The sequence below is a fragment of the Guillardia theta genome, assembly GCF_000315625.1.
Source record: "Guillardia theta CCMP2712 unplaced genomic scaffold GUITHscaffold_2, whole genome shotgun sequence".
Classification (NCBI taxonomy): Eukaryota; class Cryptophyceae; order Pyrenomonadales; family Geminigeraceae; genus Guillardia; species Guillardia theta.
The window spans coordinates 996,825-1,020,397 of record NW_005434672.1 but is presented as its reverse complement, the minus strand read 5'-3'; the positions used below and the strand labels follow the sequence as shown (position 1 = coordinate 1,020,397).

The 23,573-nt window shown below is 50.3% G+C and overlaps 10 protein-coding genes across 10 annotated transcripts; 5 read left to right on the top strand and 5 right to left on the bottom strand.

The window, feature by feature from the left end:
* Positions 1-381: 381 nt before the first annotated feature.
* Positions 382-2,918, bottom strand: GUITHDRAFT_99648 (hypothetical protein; the record flags this gene model as incomplete). Its single annotated transcript, XM_005841931.1, has 9 exons — positions 382-456; positions 507-556; positions 735-802; positions 856-2,381; positions 2,429-2,512; positions 2,560-2,615; positions 2,668-2,708; positions 2,753-2,809; positions 2,860-2,918. The coding sequence occupies 9 exons, from the start codon at positions 2,916-2,918 to the stop codon at positions 382-384; spliced, it is 2,016 nt and encodes a 671-aa protein (XP_005841988.1).
* A 1,578-nt stretch (positions 2,919-4,496) lies between these two features.
* Positions 4,497-5,261, top strand: GUITHDRAFT_149930 (hypothetical protein; the record flags this gene model as incomplete). The annotated part of the gene is made up of 3 exons (XM_005841930.1): positions 4,497-4,515; positions 4,813-5,025; positions 5,083-5,261. 3 exons carry the CDS (start codon positions 4,500-4,502, stop codon positions 5,244-5,246), a joined length of 393 nt encoding a protein of 130 aa, XP_005841987.1. The 3' UTR covers positions 5,247-5,261.
* A 293-nt stretch (positions 5,262-5,554) lies between these two features.
* GUITHDRAFT_99647 (hypothetical protein) lies at positions 5,555-5,933 on the bottom strand (the record flags this gene model as incomplete). Its single annotated transcript, XM_005841929.1, has 2 exons — positions 5,555-5,685; positions 5,744-5,933. 2 exons carry the CDS (start codon positions 5,931-5,933, stop codon positions 5,555-5,557), a joined length of 321 nt encoding a protein of 106 aa, XP_005841986.1.
* A 1,198-nt stretch (positions 5,934-7,131) lies between these two features.
* On the bottom strand, positions 7,132-8,818 carry VTA1 (Vps20-associated 1; the record flags this gene model as incomplete). The annotated part of the gene is made up of 9 exons (XM_005841928.1): positions 7,132-7,161; positions 7,204-7,261; positions 7,317-7,752; positions 7,800-7,860; positions 7,915-7,983; positions 8,046-8,109; positions 8,156-8,199; positions 8,256-8,363; positions 8,705-8,818. The coding sequence occupies 9 exons, from the start codon at positions 8,816-8,818 to the stop codon at positions 7,132-7,134; spliced, it is 984 nt and encodes a 327-aa protein (XP_005841985.1).
* A 953-nt stretch (positions 8,819-9,771) lies between these two features.
* Positions 9,772-10,515, top strand: GUITHDRAFT_149929 (hypothetical protein; the record flags this gene model as incomplete). Its single annotated transcript, XM_005841927.1, has 1 exon — positions 9,772-10,515. A coding segment is annotated over exon 1 (242 nt), but the record flags the coding sequence as incomplete, so codon positions are not given.
* Positions 10,516-10,527: 12 nt separating this feature from the next.
* GUITHDRAFT_131955 (hypothetical protein) lies at positions 10,528-11,360 on the bottom strand (the record flags this gene model as incomplete). Its single annotated transcript, XM_005841926.1, has 5 exons — positions 10,528-10,602; positions 10,656-10,721; positions 10,777-10,875; positions 11,176-11,274; positions 11,319-11,360. 5 exons carry the CDS (start codon positions 11,358-11,360, stop codon positions 10,528-10,530), a joined length of 381 nt encoding a protein of 126 aa, XP_005841983.1.
* A 1,659-nt stretch (positions 11,361-13,019) lies between these two features.
* Positions 13,020-14,567, top strand: GUITHDRAFT_99644 (hypothetical protein; the record flags this gene model as incomplete). The annotated part of the gene is made up of 2 exons (XM_005841925.1): positions 13,020-13,238; positions 13,293-14,567. 2 exons carry the CDS (start codon positions 13,020-13,022, stop codon positions 14,565-14,567), a joined length of 1,494 nt encoding a protein of 497 aa, XP_005841982.1.
* A 116-nt stretch (positions 14,568-14,683) lies between these two features.
* Positions 14,684-19,028, top strand: GUITHDRAFT_99643 (hypothetical protein; the record flags this gene model as incomplete). Its single annotated transcript, XM_005841924.1, has 3 exons — positions 14,684-17,455; positions 17,502-18,464; positions 18,507-19,028. The coding sequence occupies 3 exons, from the start codon at positions 14,684-14,686 to the stop codon at positions 19,026-19,028; spliced, it is 4,257 nt and encodes a 1,418-aa protein (XP_005841981.1).
* Positions 19,029-20,971: 1,943 nt separating this feature from the next.
* Positions 20,972-21,847, bottom strand: GUITHDRAFT_131953 (hypothetical protein; the record flags this gene model as incomplete). The annotated part of the gene is made up of 1 exon (XM_005841923.1): positions 20,972-21,847. The coding sequence occupies one exon, from the start codon at positions 21,845-21,847 to the stop codon at positions 20,972-20,974; it is 876 nt and encodes a 291-aa protein (XP_005841980.1).
* A 778-nt stretch (positions 21,848-22,625) lies between these two features.
* GUITHDRAFT_99641 (hypothetical protein) lies at positions 22,626-23,416 on the top strand (the record flags this gene model as incomplete). The annotated part of the gene is made up of 4 exons (XM_005841922.1): positions 22,626-22,664; positions 22,718-23,110; positions 23,160-23,324; positions 23,369-23,416. The coding sequence occupies 4 exons, from the start codon at positions 22,626-22,628 to the stop codon at positions 23,414-23,416; spliced, it is 645 nt and encodes a 214-aa protein (XP_005841979.1).
* Positions 23,417-23,573: the final 157 nt, after the last annotated feature.

Here is a 23,573-nt window from a genome sequence, read left to right as displayed (position 1 = left end):
GCATAACATGAGCAGTCTGCCCAGAGTTGCGAGTCAATCCCGACAGGAGAGCAGGAGCGAAGCGAGGGAGGGGGGAGAGGGGAAGGGAGGAGAGGAGAGGAGAGGAGAGGAGAGGAGAGGATAGAAAGAGGAGAGGAGAGGAGAGAAAGAGGAGAAGAGGAGGGGAGGAGAGGGGAAGCTTCTTACTTCTCTCCAAGCCAAAATCATTGCGGAGATCTTGGCGTCCATGGTGTTGTACCACTGCAAGTTTGAAAGCTGAGCTCATCAAAGAGATTCATCGACAAAAGATCACATGAGTCTTTGCTATCGCGAAGTTGCGCCATGATTCAAAGATCTCTTGTTGTGGAAGTATCATACAACGTTTGCACATCTATCAACCGTTCAAGATTCAAAGTTCAAGTTGCAATCATCAATCATGCACACTTTTGCAATTTTCAATTTCAGTTCCTTCATGACCTGCAAATGACATCATCAGTCATTTCACTGCTGCTATTTCGTTTGCTAACCTTGGTCCCTTGCATCCACAACTTGAAAAATCTTGGCTTCATATCTTGATCTGCTCATATCGATCAACAAAGGTCAAGCCTGAGATGATTATGATGATGATGATGAAGAAGAAGAACAAGAACAAGAACAAGAACAAGAATAACAAGAAGAAGGTTATGATGATGATGATGATGATGATGAACAAGAAGAACAAGGAGAACAAGAAGAACAAGAACAAGAACTCTCACTGATCCTCTCGTGCATCAGATGGATGATCACTGTCAGTCGTTTGCGTATCATCGTCATTCTCTTCCAACTGCCGACAAACCAACTCTCAGAGCTATCCTCTCCCAGCAGTGATGTGTCAACCTGACAACCATGTTGAAAAGCAGGGCCGTCGGGTTGAGAAACGTGTTGTGAAATCTCAAGCTCAGCCGTCTGATCCGATGCACAACCCTCCAGTCAGTGAAGATGCACTTGAGGCCGCGACTGGTGAAAATCTTCGACAGGTCGAGCGCTTTGAGGCTACGAAGATCTCTCTTGTGCTTCGATTGGATCGCGCTCCTCAACTTCTTCCACCACCTTCTCTTGTGCGCAAGGCGGAGGATCTTCGCACGTTGACGGATGTGCCTACGGTAGAGCCACTCTGAGATCCAGCCCTCGTACGCCACTATCTTCTGGACCTTGCGGCTGATACCGATGAAGAGCAAGAGCAAGCTCTTGACCTTCTTGAGCTCTGACTGGAGTCTCCTCTCGTGCTTCTCACTCTCGTCGAGATGGAACGCAAGCTGCCTCTGCAGGCTCGCCCTGCCCTCCGTCACCACCATGAGATCCGCATGCAACGAGGAGCAGTTCTTCGCTAGCTCAAGGTTGTCTTGTAGAAGGGCATGCAGTTGGGTGTCCATCCCAACAACATCATCACGGTAGTTGTTCAAGAAATAGGTCTCGGCCCTCATCTTCTCGATGTAGTTCATCCGTGCTACATTCAAGTCCCTTTCTATGTCATTGTAATCTGCCCTCTGCCTCGAGATCTCCTCGAAGTCTTGCGAGAGCGTGTTGAGATCCTCTTCAAGCACATTGATCTTCGTCTGCAGAGTCTCGATCGTCCTGCTGTCTGCTGAGATCCTCGCTCTTGCAGCCTCCAGCTCCTCCGTCAGCGAGGCCTCGACAGCCGCGTGCGTCTCTTTCATCCTCTGGTTGTCTTGTTGCAGGTTGTCCGACAGCGATCTCAACTTTGCGATCTCCCCCCTTGCAGCTGACAAGGACGACTCCCCCTCTCTCACTACTCTCTCGACCTTACTCGCATGATCAGCCCTCTCCTCATCCATCTTGTTCTGGAGTTCGAAGCACTCGTTTCTCAGGCTCACCACCTCCGTCTCCATCTCCCCGAACTTCCGCTTGTTCTCCTCCGTCATGACTGAGATCGCCTTGGACAGCTTCGCGTTCGCCTCCTGGCTCTCGAAGAGCTGCCGCGTTACCTGCAGGTACAGCTCCCCTGCTCTTGCGAACAACGCCCTCTCGTCCTCCTCCGGCGCAAACTCATTCAGCACAAACTTCACCGGGTTCAGGGCTCCGAGGAAGGTCTGATGAGCAAGATCAAGGTAGTCGCGTCGAGAACTGAGATCCCTTGCGACAGGCAGACTGTAATCGTGAACTCCCGCCTGAACAAACTGACTTCTGTCCCTTGCTGCAGCCTGCTGCCTTTCATCATGATCAAGAGGAGATGAAGTTATCTCTGTGTTCTGCAGTTGCAGCACCTCCTCCAAGAATTGCGATGGCGACCTTTGATATGTTTGGTTGTCCTTGCGGGATGAGAACCTGTCCTCATCAAAGCTCACGCGGTTCAAACTACGTTGTGATTGTTCTTCTGCTGTTTCTTGTTGAGGTTTCATCTCCTGCATGACGTTAACCTTGCATCTTTCTCTCAGACCCCCATCACAACCTGGTCCCAACTCGCATGCGGCAAGATCTTCTTGATGTCTTTTATCATGTTGTCCACAGAGTTGATTCGCTTCTCCAGAGAATCCTGAGCTCGACTTGTCATGTCATGTAGCGCCACTCTCGTTTCCTCACATCATCTCCTCTCCAATCGTTCTGCAAATCGTGAACGGGCACTAGAGTTTGGTCTGCTGCAAGCGCTTCAAGTGTAAGGCTGACAGGATGCAGAATGAAACTCCTCACGATGATAAGGAGCCATCGGAGGTGTAAAGGTCCTTCTCATACTGCAGAGAGCATTTACAACCCTTCACCTCTCATCGAACTTCACCTCTCATCGTCAGCATGGTATCGATCCCATGAATGTCGGGCAAGGTCACTGGGAGTCCTTCATGGCGATCACTCAGCGGTGACTGTAAGTATCATGATGAGATTTACCTTTCAGATCTTCGAAATTCATAATCCTCAACGTCGTCGACTGGTGACAACGAGCTCATCTGCGAGATCGACAGTCAGGTATTACTCGAGTTTGGAGCTACCGTAGTCAACAACGGTGTTGACACTTTCTCCCTCCCTTTCCGAGAGCACGGTCTCAGTCGTGCGTATCAGTGCCCCTGTTTCGGAGCAACCGCGCCGTTCAGTGCGCTGGACGCTCCCTCTCACCCCTCATTCCCTCCGAGGCTATCATTCAGAATCTTCTTTCCACTCGCCGTTGCTAGTTCTTCATGGTGCCGGGCAACGATCAGTGTCCGGCACCGTGCATCACAGTCATGCCATGTGATGCCGCATGACTACTCGGCTCAGCGTCTGACTGCAGTGCCTACTACCGCTGCCACCGTCGGACGCTGACGGTCATTCACACTGACGGCCCTGCGGCACCATGTTCGCCTCTCAAGCTCGCGCCGTTGCGGGCCAGTCAATCAAGAAAAACTTGACTAATAACAACTTTGAGTAGTAAAGAGTGCCGGACTACACTGAATGGAACCGGGCCCCGGGCCCGGGCCGGTTCCATACTGAGAAAGAGACCCTCCTCCCCGCTCAGATCCATTATTCGGCCACAGACGTTATTCGGTATCAAAAGAGATGTTTTCGAGGGAGATATTTAGGTGATTTGAGTTTTAACGAAACGTTTTGTTTCAGGATTATGAGAACACCGTCGGTGGTTTTTTTTGGAACCATTGCACGTGCTTGTTGGGGTCCCCTCTGGTACACTGAGATACAAGCACTTGTAAAATCTGTACCTATTAAATTAGTTTTATCTCAATCACTGCGATCTTCAGTGAAGATTGTTAACTGTTCGCACGATCAGCCGCGGCCCCCGAAGGTACGGGGTGTAAGGAAACGGGGGTGCATGAAATGGGGGTGCATGGGAAAGGGAGAGGTGGGGGTGCGTTTTCTGAAGAGACCCAGATAGGTGGGGTAGTCTGTGTGAAATCAGAGGGTGGAGGGGTTGTAAGAAGTTCAAAAGCGACAAGGTAGTGCTCGTGCAGGTCGAGGATAGGGTACATGACGAAGGGGTGGGTACTTCTGTAAAATAGGGGGTGGGGGTAGGATGTGTGACTTGTGTTGGCCGTGCGATCCGGTTGTTGAAAGGGTGGGTGGGTGAACTAAGAGGGACAAAAGCCCCTTGGGGTAGGGTGGGATGTTCTTTCCGATGTAAACAAGGAGTACTCTTGATGTAGGGGTAGGGTGGCCCATTGGGTGTGTAGGGGTGAATAGGGCAAATTTTTCTTTATCTGCGCATTTCACAAGGAATAAAGGGGGGTGATAATTCTCAACCGCGTAACCAAAGCTGAAATGGTGGGGTAATCTTTCATACAAGTAGGGGTACTGTTTCATTATATCACTTCCAGGGAGGTAGGGTGGAACGGAAACTAGGAATAAGCAAATGGGTGATCGGATGAATAAATCGGGGGTGTGGGTGTCCGGTGGTCCGATGGTCGAAAGAGGGGGTAGGGGATAACCATCGCCAGGGGTGACAGGGGCGATGGTGGAGTAGTGAAATGGTGGGAATGGGAAAGGCGACAGATGAAGGAGGAGGATGCGACTCCCTCTCAGCTCATGCTTTCGGGATGGAAATGGAGACAGATAGAGGTAAGCATTCCTGCGTACACGCGTGAGACCTTTCTACCACAAATTTGAAGTCATCACATATCTCAATTCTCGGATGGCTCTTGAGCATGACGAGCTTGCAATTCGAAGTTCCTGTGATATCACACTGTTGTCGTCGATGTTGCAATCGATATGAGCATTAGTTCTTGTGATTTTCTCGAGATGTTATAGTTGCGATCGAGTTTCGCGTGTTTTACAGGCATTCAACAAATGTCTGATTCTGTACCAAACCAGCCTAGATTGATTTGATTTTTCGTCTGAATCCATACTTTCCTTCAGGAACGGTTGGAATATGCGCTTTAATGACATGCGGGCAAACGGAAAGAGAATCTCTTGAATTCTGGGAGAAGAACTCGAATCATCTGCAGTTGGGAGAAACAAGCTGCCACACGGGTGGAGAAAGACCCAACGAAGATCCATCTCGCGAAATTTGTTGTTCAAGAGCGAATAGCTACGGGGGTGAGAAACGTGATCGTACACTGAACATGCAAGGTGAAAATATTTGATTCTCAACGTCGATCAATCCTCACTGATGCTGTTTTCTGGCAGATTTTGAACTATTAACGTGCAATTCATGGAAAGCGTATCGAAAAGTGGGTCTTAATAAGTCCCCAGACCAGTCTCTTCTTGGTGCTCCTGGACGGACACCTACTGCCGATTTTGAACTAGACGATCAGCAACGCACATGTTTGCGATTTTTGAATTTCAAATAGAAGTTTTTTGCTTTTACGGGGAATTTTGTGAGGTTTGCAGCATTGCAGAACGACGCGCTACTATCTATGCTATTGTTTTGCTATGTTAGTTTTCAGCTGTCACTGTTTTCCTGAATTCTCTATATTCCATTGTCCGTAGAGAGAAACAACATTGCTGCGACCTTCGATGAAAGTGTGTGTGGTGTTGCAAACCGCGAGCGCGCGGCCTATGACGTCAACAAGAACTTTGAACATGCACAATTTGATGGAGCCTATGCATACAATCTCAAGTGATGAGATCAAACTCACTATTGCTTCATTCGCATGAGTTACAAAAAGTGAGCGACACGAGCAGGGCGAGTGTTCCTCGCGTCGGGCATGTCCTGCAGGTGTTCTTCGAAGTATCCTGGGCAATAGACACAACCCGCTGGAGGCTTCTGCCCGTTGTTGTGAGCTCGATCTGCAGAAACAACCATGTGTCAGTCAAGAGCAACGGGTATGCTGAGAAAGAATCTCACAGAATGAGTCGAAATCAGGGTAGATGACTTCGTTAGGAGGAGGTGGTCCACTGTTTAGTTTGGTTACAAACATCCAAGACTGCAGAGCAAGGGCATGATACTTGTAAGGACCATAATACGTTCCCGGTGCCGTGATCAGCGGATCGCCCATGTACAGCTTCTGGGCAAAGGCAAACTGTGGAAGAAGCATCCTGTACGGCTCAAGTGAGAACAGAAACCGTTCTGATTCAGCGAGAGACATCGAGAAGACGAGGGAAGTATTGAAATATTTTCTCTCTCTGTCCTCCCCTCTTCCCCCAGTACTTTTGGTGTACAAACTAGTCCTGATGTCTGACACAAAGTTGGCCTTTCACCGGGTGTTCCGCTACATGTAGTGGAATCATCAAGAAATACCCTAAGTCTCACGGTGATTAGAAATTCAACTTCCTTTCTCTACTTGTGTTGGCTTGTTGGAACAAAGTTCAAAGTTTCGATTTGTCTTGCAAAGGCTATCCCAAAAATCGTCCTGATTTCAGCCGGCGCATAGACAAGCTTCTCCGGACATTTTTCTCCCGTAGAGAATGAGGCTCATTCTCTATGGCACGGACATGGTTCAAAGTTGTGATTTCAAACGAGATCTGCACCTAGCCTTCATCTTACTACACTAGTGTCTCACTGTCATCAACGCATCAAAGGTCACTGAGTTATCCGGGGAAAGTCTCAGATTAACCCGGCATAACGGAGGCATCATGGTATGAGTCTCATCCCCATCATCTGGTGTCCACCTGCTCTTCCGCCATGTCGTTTCGCAGCCCCTCCCTTGTTTGCTGCAACCCCTCTAGCCTAGCTAGCCTTCAATTTCCCCGCATCTCTTCAAGTTGGTGAAACTTGACCTCCATCAAAGTCTTTACTCAAAGTTAAGTTCAAAATTCAGTACGAGGACAATCACTGGGCCGCAATGATGCCCGGACCGCCCGGCCCGGCCGGGGGCCGATCGGACCCGGATGCGGCCGCGTGACCGCACGCGGCTCAACCGGCCGGGCGTGCCACGCGACCGCCGTTCGCGGGGCCCGGGGCCGCCGGGTCCGATCGCCCGGCGACCGTCTGAGTCGAGTCTGGCACTGAGATCCCAGCGCCGCGCGGCGGATCCGATCACGGCGGCCCTCGGAACTTGTCCGAGCCGCCGCCCGGTTCAAAGTTTCAATGAGACCGCCGGCGGCGTCCCTGATCCGCCACAGGGACCGCCCCCCCGGGGATTCCGAATCATGGCAGTACTGTCGGACCAGCCGCTGAGGTTGGCAAGCCCGGCCTGTGGGGTTTGGAAGTTTCTAGGCTCGTTGACTACTTTCATCAACTGACGGGGAGGAACGAGCGCGGCCGCATGAAACACATTAAAGTTGTCAAAAGCTTCATTTATCCGTCAACAGAGATAAAGCAATCTGTCATCGCGTTAATGCATGTTCCAGCATTGCGAAGATTACCTGAAGATTGGAAACAGCCTCTCGAATATCATCAAATTGAATAGCTGAAAGCGCAAACCTGTCGGCAAGCTTCAGCTCTTGAACAGCAACAATAAGCGAAATGCGCCACGCACTTGGTATGTTTCTCGGCTTTGTCAAGAGACCGAGGAGAGATAGCTTGCTTCGGAACAAGATTCCCGCTAACTTGGGTGGAACGTGGAGGAGGAGCCGCTTTGGGAGCATCAGCAAGGAGGTTAGGCACACCCGGCACAGCATCTGCGCCTGAATCTCTTCTGTTCTCAGAGGGCATCGGCGAAGCTTTTCTCACTTCCAGATCTTTCTTGGGTTTTGCTGGTTCTGGCTTAACAGACGGAGCTGGAGGTTTGACGAAATCATCTTGTTGACGGTAGGGAGGAGGTACATCAGGGATGTCCTCAACTACTGAGTTCTGTGCATGCGGACCTTGGTCACTGTTGGGATCGTGATCCTGCGGTGGATATTCGCTGGGAGGAGGGAGGGGAATCCCATCATCCTCCTCTTCTTCTGCATGCCCATCCCCATCTTGCGCACCTGCTCATTATCAGCCGCGGTGGGATAAAGGCAAGGCGGTGGTAGACCTATCAGCTGCGGAGGAAGAGGCACTACACCCTCCTGAATGGCTTTGTAGATTTCGACAGCCTGAAATACACAACCCATGATTAATGTCCATGTATCGTATACAAAGAATTTCACCTTGACTTTCGCATATTTATACTTTTCGGCAATGTCTGGGCTCAATTCTCCGAACTGCTTGCAAATTTCCTATGGAATTCAAAGAGATATATCAGCAAACATTTGTAAGTATGGTTCTACAACAATCCGACCATCAAGATTGCAGCGTTACGGAACCCAACGACTGTCGCCTTGCTTGCTCTCCCTTCATAATATCTGCAACTTACTTTAACTCTCAGTCGATACCTCATTTCGTTCTTACTGATCATCACTTTGCTGAAAAGTACTGAGAGCCAAAAGTTCGCACTGCGAGCCATTGTTCAGAAAGAGACAGCACGACATGACTGCTGTGTTTAGTAAACCTGCGCTTGAGCGTCGGGGACATGTCCAAGACTGGCTTTCTGCTGCTCTACTTTCGTCATTAGCTCCGCCAGGAATGCTGCTTGTTCTTTGTTGTTCTTGTCCCGACCCTGTAAATATATTTCAATGCCACTGCATAAATTCGAATGTGAAGATTATTGAGTTTTATGATCTCGTCATTCTAAATTCGACAACCGTCCTGTACAGATGGTTTTCTAGTGTGTTTTGCACATCACAAACAATTGTTCATCTTGTTCTCGGTTGGTTCCTTCCTCAAATAGCCCATCGGAACTTTCTTTTACACTCCTCAAGATATTGCCCGTAAGCACTTCAACTCTTCTTTCACTCTCTAGCAATCCTGTGGTGACCATCTTTCCACACACCGGCACCCGAGTTCCCCACAATTTCAACAGGTAAAATCCGTGTGTTGTCTTCACGGGAGTGCTCTTACCTTGATAGCAAGCTCGAGCGCATAGATCCTGCAGTGCATGGCTACAACTGGGCATGATTTGTCGAGTTTGTCGGCGCGCGCTAGGATCTCCTCTGCTCGCTTCACTCCCGACATCTTCGTTCACTCCAAAGGACCCTACCCTCCCCAAGACTCGTTCTCTCATCCCCTCCCTACCCCCCCATCTTCCCTTAGGGCCCCGGTGAAGTACACCGGAAAGTCCATCTACCCCACCCCATCTTTCTCCTACTGAAGGTGTCACTTGACCACCCCTACAGCATAAAACCACAATAACCGATTCATGAATTATTCTATAACTGTCGGCGCGCCGGGCAGGCTGCCTGACCGGCCCGGGGGGCCTTCACTGAGTCAAGTATCGGACCGGAGTCGGACTGACTCAGTGAGTGAGAGTACGGTCACCGTCGGCGACGGGGCCCGGCCCCCGGGAGTCCCGGCTACGGTTCGGAAGCCTCCGGAGAGTCTCAGCGATGATCATCGATAGTACGGTCCATCACACGAGCCAGCCGAGTCAGTCACTGAGTAGGCAGTAGTACGGCTGCTTGCTGAGTTTGCTCCCGGGAGCTAGGTATTGTCAAAACTGTGACATGTGACATGCTCCCGGCCCGTACTCGGCCTCACTGGCATCCGGACTGACTCGCCGTAGTAAGCCAAAGACAAATACTCGGAACTCTACGGTCAGGGCCCAGTCCGGACGGCGCCCGGACCGTACCGTGACAGTGACTGGTTCACTTGGTGAAGAACTTCGGAACTTCGGAACTTCGGAACCCTTCTAGTAAAAATTATGCTGAATGGTTTGATCAACTATATTAGCTTCAATGTGGATATTTGAAAATAACCCCAAGCTATTCAAAGATTGTGGACGCGTGACTGGAGCATGAGTTGCGCCCTCTTCATTGAAACTAGAGGTTTTCGATAACTCGTTGTAAGGATAATTGTCACGAGCTCTGTAATCGTTTGGAACACGTGAACCCATGATATTGAAAAATAGTCTTTTGGTGCTCACTTCCGCCAATGCAAAGATATCGTCACGAGTTCCTTGCGTTGAAGAAGGCCCTGGCCGGGGAAGCGGTGTCAAGGAAATCACATCGCAACAGGAACAGGAACATTCTAAGGGCTTCTGTTTCCTTCGCCTCCTTCAGACCCTGTTCGCATCAGGACATACACTCGTTGGTCTACGGCAGACGACTGTGAGTTAAGTGCAAGACTCCATCTCGTATTCAAGGAATCAAACTTGAAGATGTTACAGTAACGCCATTTGTCCAAGTTGGTCACTAACAATAAAGACATCAGAATTGTTCGCCTTGTCGCCGCATGAAAGGATCGAGCCGGTCTGACATTAATAGAGATGCATCCAGCAGCAAGGTCCACCATCAAGTTTGTTGATGAGCATGCGATTCAGTTCAAGAGGCCGAACCTTGGAGAATTGGATTCGTCGGAACAGAATCTGCCTCAGCCGTCAATTACACCTGCCAAACCGGAGAGTCAAGCACCGATCGACACTGCACCAGAAAGACATTTGGTCGGGGATTCTACATTGTTGAACAACATTTTGAGAGTGCAAGCCAAGAAATCTGCTGGCAGAAATGATTGAAAGGGACTAAGAATTTCTGCACACATTCAGGTTTTTTCCACTATGTGGCACAGCAACCGCATGTAAGTGGGCACATTGGAAGACTTTTATCCTTCAAATACAATCTGTAAAGATCTCGTGCTTTAATGTCGTGAAGACATAAAATACAAAAAAAAATACTCAAGACCACGAGCAAGGCCAATTTCATAAAGAAGGTTTCTAAGTGTCCCCTTCATTAATCTTCATCTTCAAGGTCCTTTTTCCCTTTCCTCGCCTCCACAGATTTCGTCCTTTTGGTTACGTAGGCATTCTGCCTCAGTCAAGTCAGCTCTGTGTCAAACTGGACACACCCGAACAAAGGACCTGGAGCTCTGCAAGGCGTTGAACACGGAGTACGCCTCCCTGTTGGATATCATTGACTCCATAAAGCTGCAGTTGCAAAGTCAGCATAATAGAATGCTAGTATTCTCGCAGATGCACTGACCTCTTTCAAAAGTCTATTTTGCTCTCTCAGCGCCTTCACTTCTTCTTGTAATGACTCATATCTTTTGTAGAGGTCACTGCCTGAAACGAATGGGTTTGCCTGTTGCAGCATCAAACATCATGGTTGTAAGGAAAAGGTTAAGGACTTTGCTGGAAATCCATGGAAGTCGTAAGAGATATAGCGCCATGTGAACGACGGTGACAACTTTCATAAAAGATATGAAATACATCATTTGGCCTTCCTGCTATCATGAGTCAGGGCATTTTCTTCGACATGCGATAACAATTCACCACCAGTGATTTTAGTAACGAGATGTCGCAGAAATGTAGATGGTAAAGCCTCCACACCTTGATCAATGGCACCGTCAATCTCCATGTGCGGCAACGATAACTGTCATACCTGGAATGGGATGGACACGATGATGGTTGAGAGTGATAACAAGCTCTGGGATGAGACGGGGAAATGAAAGCTCTTGCCCAGACCAGACTGGATGAAACCCTTGTCGAACATGAGGCATGAATGTGATTGCATCAGAACCTCACTTGTGTAGCGAATGATATCAGGTACGGCCCAAATGTCAACATGTGGGAAATCTAAGACAAAAAGATTACGTCAATCTCGGTCATGTACATTGTTCCGCTCAAAGGAATACCGAATTTTGAGGAGAGAATCCTCCTATTGCCTTGAGGAGCAGGAAAAGTGGGGCCCAAAATAGAACTAAGTCATATCAGATTGAAGTTCAAACAAGGTCATGATTACCCAGTCCTGCGAAAACATTCCATGTTTCCGAAAAAGTTTGCAATGGAGCACTAAGATTCGGGTCCTTTCAGGGATGATTTTGGAACAAGTTGGTAGAAAATTTTAGGACGATTGCAGGTTGTGATCACAATCACCTTAAATTTTGCTGCTATCTCGATGCTGGTGTAGATCCTTTTCACGAACATGGAAAAGCAAAACAAGAGGGCAGCAAAGATCACTTCGTTCCCGACTGCACGGATCATCTGGTATTTTGTGGTGAGCTTGTTTTGTTCCATTATCAATTGAAACAGCTCTTACTCCGAGTCTTTCCGTCTCAGCAAGCATTCCAAAGGGATGTGAACAAAGTGGTTTCATCTGTGTGAGGGGTCATTGAATACCGTTACACCCAACAATAAAGCTCACCGTCGGGATTCTATGATCGAGCCTCAGACGAGCCAGTTGGGTCACCTCATAATTCTTTGCACAAGGATGTAATGGGTTTCCTTCATTCAGGATCGGCCTGAACGGTCGCCAACAAGATGCTGAATTCACAAACATTTCCCAGGCAGCTCAACGTAATCAGCTACATACCAACCAGATGTCTATGTTCTTCTCTCGACGGCTATCTGTCACTCCTCCCTCTCTCTCCCGCTGTCTTCACTTGTTATACTTTGGCTCCTCCACTTCGTGCTCGGCACTGCCCGCTCCTCCTTTCGTCCTCCTCCTTGACCTCTCTCCTTCCCCGGCGCTTTCCTCTGTGTAAAAGGCACTTTTTTTTTATTTGGTGGAGCTGACGGGCCGGGCGGCCGGAGGCAGGGCTGCGCCGCCGCGCGCCGCGGCCCGCCGTACGGAAGGACGAAGCCTGAACTTGGGCATCCGATGGCTGACCCGGGAGTAAGGTCCTCTTGAAGTTCACAGTTCCATTGCCGCAGACCAACCTCGAACGGTGATACAGTATGATTCCTTATGAGACTCTCATGAGCCCACCGTACGGCCCGCCGTGTGACTGAAGCCGCTACCGCACGGTGCGCAGCGCATAAATCAGATGCCACGAGGCAAAGCCGGGCCATCTAGTACACCTACAGAACCACCATCTGATGTCAGGGTGGGTGGTAGTAGTACGGTATGCAATGTGGGGTACTGAAGAGCTAGATAGGGGGGATGATCAAGGGATTTATCAGGGGTAGGGTGGTCGGGTAACATGCACGGGTGAAGACAGAGCATTCGACTTTCGATACATGGGGTACTTGAAATCATGTGTCACCTTGGGGGGGTAGTAAATAGTACAAAAAGGAGGGCATTTCGTCGTGGGGGTGGTATCACAAAGGTGGGGGTACACAAGATGAGATGATGAGGAGATGGATAACAGGGGGTAGTCTGGTGCATTGGGGTAGGTGGAATCAGAGGTGAAGACGGGTGGGGGGTGGTATGGCCGAGCGAGCAGGCAGGGATGGTGGATCGGAGGGGTGAGAAGAGAGGGGAGGAGAAAGATTGAGAAGCAGATCATGAGCAGAGACGAGCGTCAAGAGGAGCAAGGCGAGAGATCTCAGCCTCTCCCAGAGCAGAACTCCGCTAGAGTGGAGATGGTCAAGGGTGACCAGCCGCAAGCAATCGAAGAGAATGAAGATGCAGCAGTATGCCTCAGTCCTGATGAGGAGATGCCCGAGACGTCCTCCGCTCGTGAACAGCATAGCAAGGAAGATGATCCAGATTCCTCTGCTCAGGTACTTCTGATTGTTGTTTAGATCGCTGTGCTATTTTGTAACCTTTCTTTTCAGCGCCCAAGACCTCCGACAAACAACGGTCCAGAAAACGAACTTACAGCACCGTCTGCAGATGTAAAGATGGAGGAAAGCAAGGAAACATCATGCGCGCAGCAAGAAACTACAGAAAGTTGCGTTGAGGCTGATGCGTTTCGATTCGAAGAACCGGACAGCGATGATTCGGACTACGGTCGTGACATGGGAACGCGCAGTTGCTTGGAGATCAGCCGCGAGACGGAGATGGATTTCGAGTGGACCAAGTATGCGAACGATATCAACTGCTTCAACATTGAGGATTCTCAATTCATGGGAGGCGATGAGCCGGTGGAGACTGTGCAGTCAGCAGGAAAGGTCTCTGGGCTGAAGCCAATTGCGATGGAGAATCTAGCAGATGGCCCGATGTACGAGCCTCGTTCTGGTGTAGCTGACACGGGTGAGGGGAATCAAGATGTGCCGGTCAATGAAACGAGTGAGATGCCAAGGAAATCTGAGGCAGGTTTAGCCTTCGCTCGAAAGACTATTCGCATTTTGAAGAACAGGTGTACGGTGGAGGTTTTGAATGAACTGTTGGATGAAGCACTTGGAATCGTTGTGGATCAGAGGCTTACAGCAAGGCTTTTGAAGTGCCAAACAGACCTACAGGACTTGAGGTCAAGGGCCATGTCTTTTCTTGAGAGTGAGAAGCAAGACTTGCGCGTGCTGAGGATGGTTTTGAATGACTTGGAGAGATTCCCCATAGTCACCGAAGAAGAGGAAAAGCTCAAGGAGCTCTGGAAAAGTGCGTCTGCATGGCTCGAAAGGGCTCGAGTGATTCTGAGCTTTCCTCGCAAGACCAGAAAGTGTCGGCGAAGCTCACATGAGAGGAAGAGTGGCATTACAATGCAGGACCTGGTGAGCTTGATCAATGAAGGAAATGAAATCAAGGTGTTGAAGTCACGGAGAGAATGGGATCAAATCAAGAGATGTGTGCTTGATATTCACCAATGGAGTGCTGCTGCACATGAAACGATTCAGAGCAATGATCCAACTCTTGATAGATGCCAGGAGCTCCTGTCAAGGTTGGAAGACCTCGTGGTAGAGCCAGAGAATGCTGCGGAGTTGAAGAAAACTCTCTGGCGGCTACAAGCACAGAGTGCTGTGGACAAGTCAGTCGATGTCGAAAGTCTAAGAAAGCTTGCTTACCCTACAGACTTTGGTGTAGAAGATCCGGCGATTCAAGATACCTTGCAGCTGCTTCGTGCCAAGTTAGAAGCAGCTGAAGACTGGATTGAGAGGGCAAAGAACTCCTGAGCTACAAGATCGATATTGAAGGGTGCAGGTCATTGCTTGAAGTGGGAACTGCTCTGAAGTTTGAAGCAAATGAAACCTTTCTGCTCCAATTTCATGTCGAAGGTGCTGAAAATTGGATGAAGAAGGCACAGGAATTGCTTGCAAGCAACGAGGAGGATCAACGTGTATTTAAAGCTTTGCATCGTGAAGGGGAGAAAATCGCTGTCAGACTGGATCTATTGACTGAGGTCAAGAAGAGAATCGAGGAATTGATTGAGAAGGAACAGGCAGAAAGCATGTGCTCCTGGGCACAATGTGACGGATGTAACAAGTGGCGAAGGTTGAAGAATGCCGAAATAGTCAATGGGAAAGAGACTTTCTTCTGCAAAGAAGTGGGAAAGAGCTGCGATCAACCTGAAGACGAGTGGGACGAGGAGGAGGAGGTCACAGCGCTCTATAACGGTGAGGGAGGGGGGCACTCGAATGTGGAGGATGATATCCCTCTCTCAACACGAAGGTTACTGCGACCTGGATCAGTCGTGTACGCACAGTACGCTTGCTACCCCTATTGGCCAGCTTGTATCAGAGAGCCAGCGAGGACGCAGTTATCGAACGAGTTGCTAAGAAATCGAAGGCCTGCCATGGTATTAGCTCGTTTCTATGGCACGGGAAATCTTGAATGGGTCCACTGGAAGAAGGTGCTCCCGTTTGATGCTCAGCAGGATCCGAACACAACGCCAGTCTCTTCGAGCTCTTATCGGGTTGCGCTATCTGCTGCGTCCAATGCGCAAGTCAGATTTCAAAAGAAGGAGGAGAAGCAAGCTCAAAAGCAATCAAATCCAAGTTTAAGAAAGCGAACAAAGAGGACTAAAACACAGGAGAGAGTGAAGAGGCAGAAGACTGTAGATTCAGCTGGGATTCAAAGTGCTGGCAGTTCTGAAGGTGTGAAGAAGACGAAGGATGTTGAGAAAAATGTTGCTTCGTCCGACAGCGATTATGAAAGTGAAAGCGATAGTGAAAGCGAAAGTGACTCTGACTCGAGCGACAGCTCGAAAGAAGATGAAAGCAGAAATCGTTCAAGGACTGTGGCTAGATCGATTTCTCAGAGTCAACAACGAAGTCAAGAACCCAGAGACGTGAAGAAAGCAGTCGATTCCACTTCAGCCAATTCAGACGCGAATCAAAAGATTGTCAAGAAGCCGAAGGTGCAAAGCTCAAAGGCGGGCTCAAAAGGTACATCGCAAGGGAGTAAAGGAGGGGAGAGCGATACAGGTCTGCCCGTATGGTTCACGAAGCTGCCGGCGAGATGGCAGAGCTCGTACAGCGACTTATGTGCGATCAGGGACTCTGAGCAAAAGCTGAAGGAGCGGCTGGTCACTCTGACCTCGCAGAAAGACATCAGGAGAGAAGTGCGGAACATGGTGACCTGCTCGTTCATGGGAGCTCTGCAAGCATCTTCATCAGAATTTGAGGGAAGTATCGGCACAACGGCATCCTCGCTCGAGGAAAGTCTCTGGACAGAGTGCGGCTCAACGATCAATCAGGAATATAGGAAGCGGTACCGTGTTGTCGCTATGGCGTTGAGGTCAAGAAATGTCCTGCGATCTGCAGCCTTGTCTGGCACCTTGCCTTGTTCGAAACTCGTGCGATTGTCGGTTGAAGAATTGGATAAGTACGAACGTCCCACGGCTATCAAAGTTGAGCCGAAGGAAATAAGATCGGAGAAGTCAAGCGTTGGAAACAAAGATGAGTCGATGCGACCAGCGGTCCAAGCCATGGGTGCGAATAAGGGCATCAAAGTGGAGGGAAAGAGTGTAGTCGACACTAGCTCGGGCAAGCAGCCGAGTCTCGATCGAGTCAACGAGAGGGCGGAGGCGTCCAAGGAAGCGTTGAACGAGATCAAGCCTCTTGAGGGCGTAAAGCCCTCCGGTCAAAAGGCGCAAGGTCAGCAAGAGCCATCCGTTCAAATAGAAAAAGCTGGGATTAGTCAGGTCGGAGCAAACATGCACGAGAAGCCCTCGGAATCTACGAGCAAAGCGCTTCCAGTGAAACAATCTCTCCCTCAGATCCAAAGCCTTGATACCTTCAAGTCTAAGATTCAGCTGCATGATGATGACAAGACCCTCCACTCACAACCTCGTGCTGACCGACACTCCAAGCATAGTGATAGCGCCTCGAATCACTCAGATCAGCCCAAGAGAAATTCTACAAGATCAGAAAGAGCCCATGACCCAAGGATGGGATCTTCGAGTGGTCAAAGCCAGAGTCATAGTCAAGGTCATAGTCAAGGTCACAGTCAAGGTCAAAGTCACAATAACAGTCAAAGAGAGTCGAGCCATCACGACAGGAAGTTTGCTTCTCAACATTGGCAAGGGACGATAGGAAAGGCAGGATCTCACAAAACCAAAGTCCAGGCAGCAGCCTTGAGCGTAGGAGGGAATTTGCAGGAGCTGCCAGCAGATCTTGAGATTGTGGGACGAATGCGGCCTGAAGCTCTTATAGACTTTCTTCAGAAACTTGAATTCTCGAAGACGAGGCAGAAGACTGTAATCCGTTTCGACATGTGCGGTTCTGAGACGAACGAGAAGGTGTACAAGAGATTGATTGCAAGCCATGATGAGCAAGAAAGAGCTGGTGTCGTCAGCTTCGGTGAAGATTGTCAAGTTTACGTTCTCAGCCCCACCCTAGCAAGGATGACCGTCCCTGAGTTTGCTGAATCGATCGCCGATGACAAATTGTACGCCATATGTGTGCTCAGAAAGACTCATTCCCACGGCTCCTCGTCGCACTCAAACTCTGCGCCTAAGGACAGTAAAGGTTCGAGCTCGAGCAAGCACAACCCTGATGCTTCCAAGTCACACCATTCCCGAGCCGGCGCAACAAGGCCGTCATCCTGGAGTGATGATAAGGTATTGCTCAACTTGCTTCCTCAACCTTTTGCTGACCTCCTTGCAGGAAGTTTCTCAGGCAGCCTCCAAGACTTCAAGGCCAGAAGGCTACAAAGATCGTCCTTCCGATCCTGTTCGGTCACCTCTTGGACATCCACAGGGGGCACCTGCTCAAGTATTCCCTGCCAACGATGGTAAGGGAAGAGTCGAGGAAGGATCGACCATAGCGCCAAGGCCACAAGATCCTCGTATGGCAGCAGTCAAGCCAACGGCAAGCCTAGGAACAGCGGATCCTGAACGGTCCAAGGCTAGTGAAAGGGATCAAGAGAGAACGGTTGATAGATGGAAGGACAAAGAAAGGGAAAGAGACAGAGACAGGGACAGGGACAGGGACAGAGAAGGGGGCTGGGACAGGGACAGGGACAGGGAACGCGGCTGGGACAGGGACAGGGACAGGGACAGGGAACGAGGCTGGGACAGGGACAGGGACAGGGACAGGGATCGGGGCAATGACAGACAAAGCGAACGCTACCCTGCTCCAGCACGCGACGTGAACCAGTTGCAGCCGAGACCCAGCGACCGCATGCAAGGGCATGGGGAGTTGAGCTCGCAAAACAGGAGGAGCATGGCTTCAGAGAGGCACATGCCTCCGATGCCATCGAGCATGCCGAGGACGGACCAAGGGGGCATGGGAAGGATACCTCCTCCAAGTTACGCGGAAGCGAGAGAGGCTATGAGATTCTCTGCGGATCCCAGGCAGCAGGCGATGAACACGTTTCATCGTTTCCGCCAGATGCATGAGAACATGATGAACACCAACAGCGCTGATGGCCGCGGCCTCAAGTTTCCTCAGCCTCAGGCGAGTCAGCGAGGTCCGCCTCCTCCGTACAGGGCAGAACATCCTCACGACTTCCCCATGCCGAGAGATCCTGCTGGAGCGAGCAGGAAGCAGAACTTCTCGAACCCTCACGCAAGAGAGATGCTCTCTTCCTCCACTACCAAGGACGTGTCCCTGACTGCTCCTCATCCCGTAAGTTCTGAGTGTTCGCATACCCTCCTGACACTACTGCAGGGCCACTTGCATAACACTCCGAGGGGGATGCCGCCAGCAGAGAGAGCAGGGACGATGAGGGGGTGGAATGGATCTGGAGCGAGGCAGGAGGATCGTCCTCGGCCCCCTGCCCATGGGCAGGTGGGGGCTGACGGTGGGGCGCACAAGGCGGCAGACATGGGAGTCTTGGATGCTTTCGAGTCCATCCGAGCGATGTTGCACGGGGGCGACACAGGAGCGAAGAAGGAGCAGGTGCCATCGAACAGCTTCCAGGAGATCCAGGAGGCGCTAAAGTCCGATGCCTTGGATGAGTCAGTGAAGCAGCTGGCCCACACTGCCTCTGCAAGGAGGGACAACCAAGGACTGAAGGTCGACGGCACTGGGACGGCGAATGCTGGGAGAGGAGCAGGACCTGGTGATGCAGTTCATATGGCTCAGCTGGAGCAGCTCAAGCAGCTTTCAACGGAAACTTTGATCCAAGAGCTGCTGACTATCTTGCCTCACGCAAATGACACAAATTACTTGAACAAAGGAAATCGATAAGCAAATAACAGGAATGTTCAAAAAGAAAAGTTTACACGAAAAATCATCTTGTTTTTCAGTAAACTACATCCTTCCAAGGATGTCTTCTTTTATAAAGCAAAGAATGATCTGTTCCAATAGAGGTTGATACATACATAACACAAGTCACAAATATGCCCATCGGCTGAGGAAGTTCAGAACTGCATGTAGTTGAAGCTTGGTTTGACGAATTTCTATGATGAAATGTCAGAATGACTCATCAAAGATAGTTCGATCTCGCACGCAAACAGAGCACAGATCATGTTGCACATTTTCAAGATGCACACAACAACGGGCACGTGTTCAAGTGCTCGATCAACTTACGTCGATGCAGTACTCTCGGTTCTTGATGCTGGAGTATGTTTGAGTGCAGAAGTCTATCATGTCACTGTTCTTCTGAATCTCATGCTCTCTGATCGCCCCCTCCGACATCCCCGCCGTCAGGTACAGGAGCGCGAACATGGTCCTGCTGCCCTCTATTTCCGGAGGCAGTTACATAAACGTTACATAACAGTTTCTGCGGGCCCGCCGGGCCGGCGGCCCGCGGCCGCACTGAGCTACTCACTGATCCGATCATCCTCGGACCGTACCGTACCCGTAAGCCGCCGCACTGCGCGGCAACTTGGGCCGCGCGAGTCACCAGCCGCGCCCGCAAGTGATCCACGGGGTTCACCGGCGATTGTCATTGTTGGGCCCCCGGGCCCGGAGGCTCATCTAGGCTGAGTCGCCGCCGGACGCCGCGCAGTGCCACCAGTTCTGTCAGTGTGGACTCCGGGACGCCGCCGGACGGTGCGGCCGTGACCGGCGTCACCGGGGCCAGCCTGCCCGCGGCTTAACTTGGCCGGGATCAGTCATAGTACGGTCACGGCGGACTCGGGAGGCTTGAAGGCTTGTACGGTAGAGATAAGCAGACGTCTTCAGGCTGAGGCATATGTCTCCCGGAGGCTTTCCGCGCAGGCACTCCTGAGTAGTACGGTACGTCAACCTGCATGGCAAGGTCTTGGATCGGAGAGCATCCTTCTGCCTCTGGGTCTGTCGCGTCTAAGAGGATCCGAAACAAGGTTTCAGTGCTGTCGTCGTCAGAGTCCATGCCATGGCAAGATGCTGTTGTGATCATGGAGCCAAGAGAAGAGCGCGTCTGTGCTTGCACCGCCTTCCATGATAAGCGTCAGGAGGAGCGAGCTCGAGGGACGGAGCGAGACTCAAGGCGGAGGGATGTACGATAGTCAAGACGGAGATCGCAATGTTAATTGACATATCATAAAGGCAGGAATAAGTTGAATTTACCTAGTTGAAGGATCTTCAAGACAAGACGATACTGGAATTTGTTGAATAGTCGAAGAAGAGGAGGATACATTGAAGTTTGGTTTGTTTTAACACTACTCCCAGAGTCTTCTCCCCAGCTACCAGCCAATGTCTTGTCTGCCCGTACTTGTCGTCCAGACTATCAAGACTCTGACCGTCTTTGAAGTTCATACACAGCTGCGCTCTTCCTCACTGTAAGTGTCATTGAGAGCATCAGTTTTAGATTGGCTTTTGTCAATCCTCTTTTTCTCTTTTTGGTTTCCTCGTTTCTGTTCATAACCCCTCCCTCTGCCTCTCTTTCTTAGTTGTCAGTTCATTCAGTACGCCAAGAAAAGATTTCAGCCTGCAAGAATATCGCAGCCTCCCTTGTCCTCACATAATCCACTTCCAAGGACGCGGGAAGATAGTCAACTTCTACTAGATGAAGGGTGCCGGCGAGGGTGCCGGAGCGGTGTAGCTACAAATCAGAAAAATTTACTTTGAACAAGAGAATAACAGGGGATATAGAAAGAGACAAGCTTTGATAGTGCCCATGTGCAGACTGTTGACAGAAGAAATGATGAGAGGTTGATCGCAAGGAGAAGAAATATACAACTGGAACTCAATCCTCTGTCTTCAACTCAATGAACATCATCAGCAGGTCCGATCGGGCCAACGGAGTCCAAGTGAGGCAACGACGGGCTCTCGCTTCGACTCTTCATGATGACATGGAGCAACTTGAGGGCTCGAGCAGCTATCTGTGATGCTGATTCATTCGGGTGATCTCTTTCCACCTCTCTTGCCAGCTCCTTCGCTTCTATCGACTTGAACCCCACGAAAGAGTCGCTCCTGAGATGGGCCTGATGAGCGTCCATCCGTGCAAACGCGTCCTTGGTGTACTTCTTGGCGGCTTGTTGCTGCTTCATGAAGCGCCTCTTCGCATCAAGATACCGTCTGTTCACCTTCTCTTCCTCAGCTCTTTCCGCTGCCTGGTGCTCTTCTTCCTCAGACTCACTCCTCCGCTTGATCTCCGTTCGCTTGGCTCGCTCGTTTGCATCTCTGTTCTTGTCCAGGCTGTCGAAGAAGTCATCATCAGCCTGCCGTTCCCACGCCTCACTGCCCCGTGCGTCGTTCGATCCATGGCTCTTCAGCTGCCCCGAAGTCAGTCTGACCTTGTGCTCCGACACCTTTGTCCTCGTGGTTGGATGGACCGCACTTGTGTGGTTGGTAGCATTGACCAGATTCCTATGGACGTGGGCGAGACTGGGAGCTTTGACGGTGGAGATTTGCTTGCGGGCTATGGCTCTCTGGTGTAAAACTCTTTTCGCTGCATGCTCATCTGTGGGCTGAGCCGAAAGTTTCCTGGCAGAGGACTTTGGGGAACCCACCAGATCCTCGAAGTAGGCGAAGATGGAAAGCTGGTCACCTCCTTGTTCCTGATCAAAAGCACTTGGAATGACGACAATTGCCAACAGAACCAATAAGGAAGACAGGAAAATTCGAACTAAATTGCGCATGGTCGCTGGTGGTGTTGTTCAATCACTGGTCTTGCACCAGTGCCGAGTTCAGATGATGGCACAGCTCTTGACTCCGACGTTGAAGGTTTTAGTGGCCATCTCCCTTCCTTTTCCACGTGTCTCTCCTTCTCTCTCCTCTTCACGCGCCGTCTATCCTGATGCTGCCATCGTGAAAACGCAGCCCGAAATAGATGGTACCCACATCCCCACTCAACCTCAATCACTAGAGATGTGCCCTCATCCCCACTCATCTAGAGCCATGTCAAAACGGTCAGGCAGAGTCAAACTTGAGAGGTGATCAGAGTATGCTGAGAGGGAATGCGGCACTGCAGCACTGCCGTTGGTTATCAAGGATGAGCGAGAGGGGGAGAGGGGGAGAGGGGGAGAGGAGAAGAGGAGGAGAGAGGGAGAGGGGGAGAGGCCTGAGGAGGCCCAGAGGGCCTGGGCCTTAGGGACAGGAGAGAAGGAGGTCTTCGAACTCGCATGCCACTCTCAGCTTGCGGTAGGCCGGCGGCCGGTATCGGAGAGCCGCAGCGCGGCTGCCAGGGAGCCAGCTTGAGACTCAGAGGAAGGAACTTAAAGGTCGTGATCTGAGTCCGGTGTCTGAGCTGCCCGGGCCGTAACTTGCCACTTGCCGGCGACAGTGTGGGAAGAGAGATAGGGACAGAGATTGTTTGGCATTGTTTGGCATTTGTTTGACTCTATCGTTGTAGACCCTTAAATTCACCCTAACATCTCAAGACATATGCCAGCCAGATACAGATTGAAGCAGCAATGCATGAACGTACTGCTTCTCCTTGCTCTGCTCAGGACTTCTGTGAGATTCTTCAGAATCAAGTGCTTCAAGCGATAGATAACGATTCATGACAGGAGTGTTGGTGGGCTGGTCAAAAAGCAATTGTTGATAAGCTTGGAAAGCAAGAATTCGATGTCGATGCAGAGGAACTACCACCTGTTGTTTCCGACTCTGAAGCTTCAATCGGCAATACATCTGATGAGTTTACATCGACAAAATCTGAGGAAGAACACAGACAGCGAATACTGGAAAGAGAGATTGATACCAAGAAAGTGAAGCATGACGCAGAAGAGATTATACAACAAGATAAGTCGTACCAGGAAACTCTTCGCAACTTGAAAGAGCAGGAGCAGACGCAAAAGGATAAGCCGACCAAGGTTTTGAAGATCGACTCGATCGAAGCTCTGTGCTCGTATCGACTAAGTGAAGTGATGGGTGAGAACGCGAAACTTTGGGAAGAAGTGCGGGTGAGAGATCGGACGGGAGCAAGCACGACGACGATTTAATGTTCAACAGGATTGGAGGTCAACAAGTGAGGCTTTGCGCAAAATGCTCGAAGAAGAGCAGAAGAAAAGCAGTCAGCTTGCTTCTCAATTGGAGGTGAGGGAGGAGGAAATGGTCATGAATCAAGCTGACACCATCAAGTTGCTCAAAGTCAAGAACAAGAATCTTGCTTCCAAGGTCTGTAGGATGATTTTAGGTTCTTGAATCTAATGCCTTTAAAGGTGAAAGAATGCGATTGCAATCTGAATGCAGCAAGGAAGGACTTGTAAACTGAGACGGAATGGGTAACTTCAACACAAGGGCAAACTTTGCTGTCAATGTAAATAGAACACGGCTTGAAGACAAGACATGAAACCTTTCATCGATTTGCTCACTCTACTTCACGGTTTTTCTCGTCAAAAGTGTTCTTGTCTGGTATGCACGACC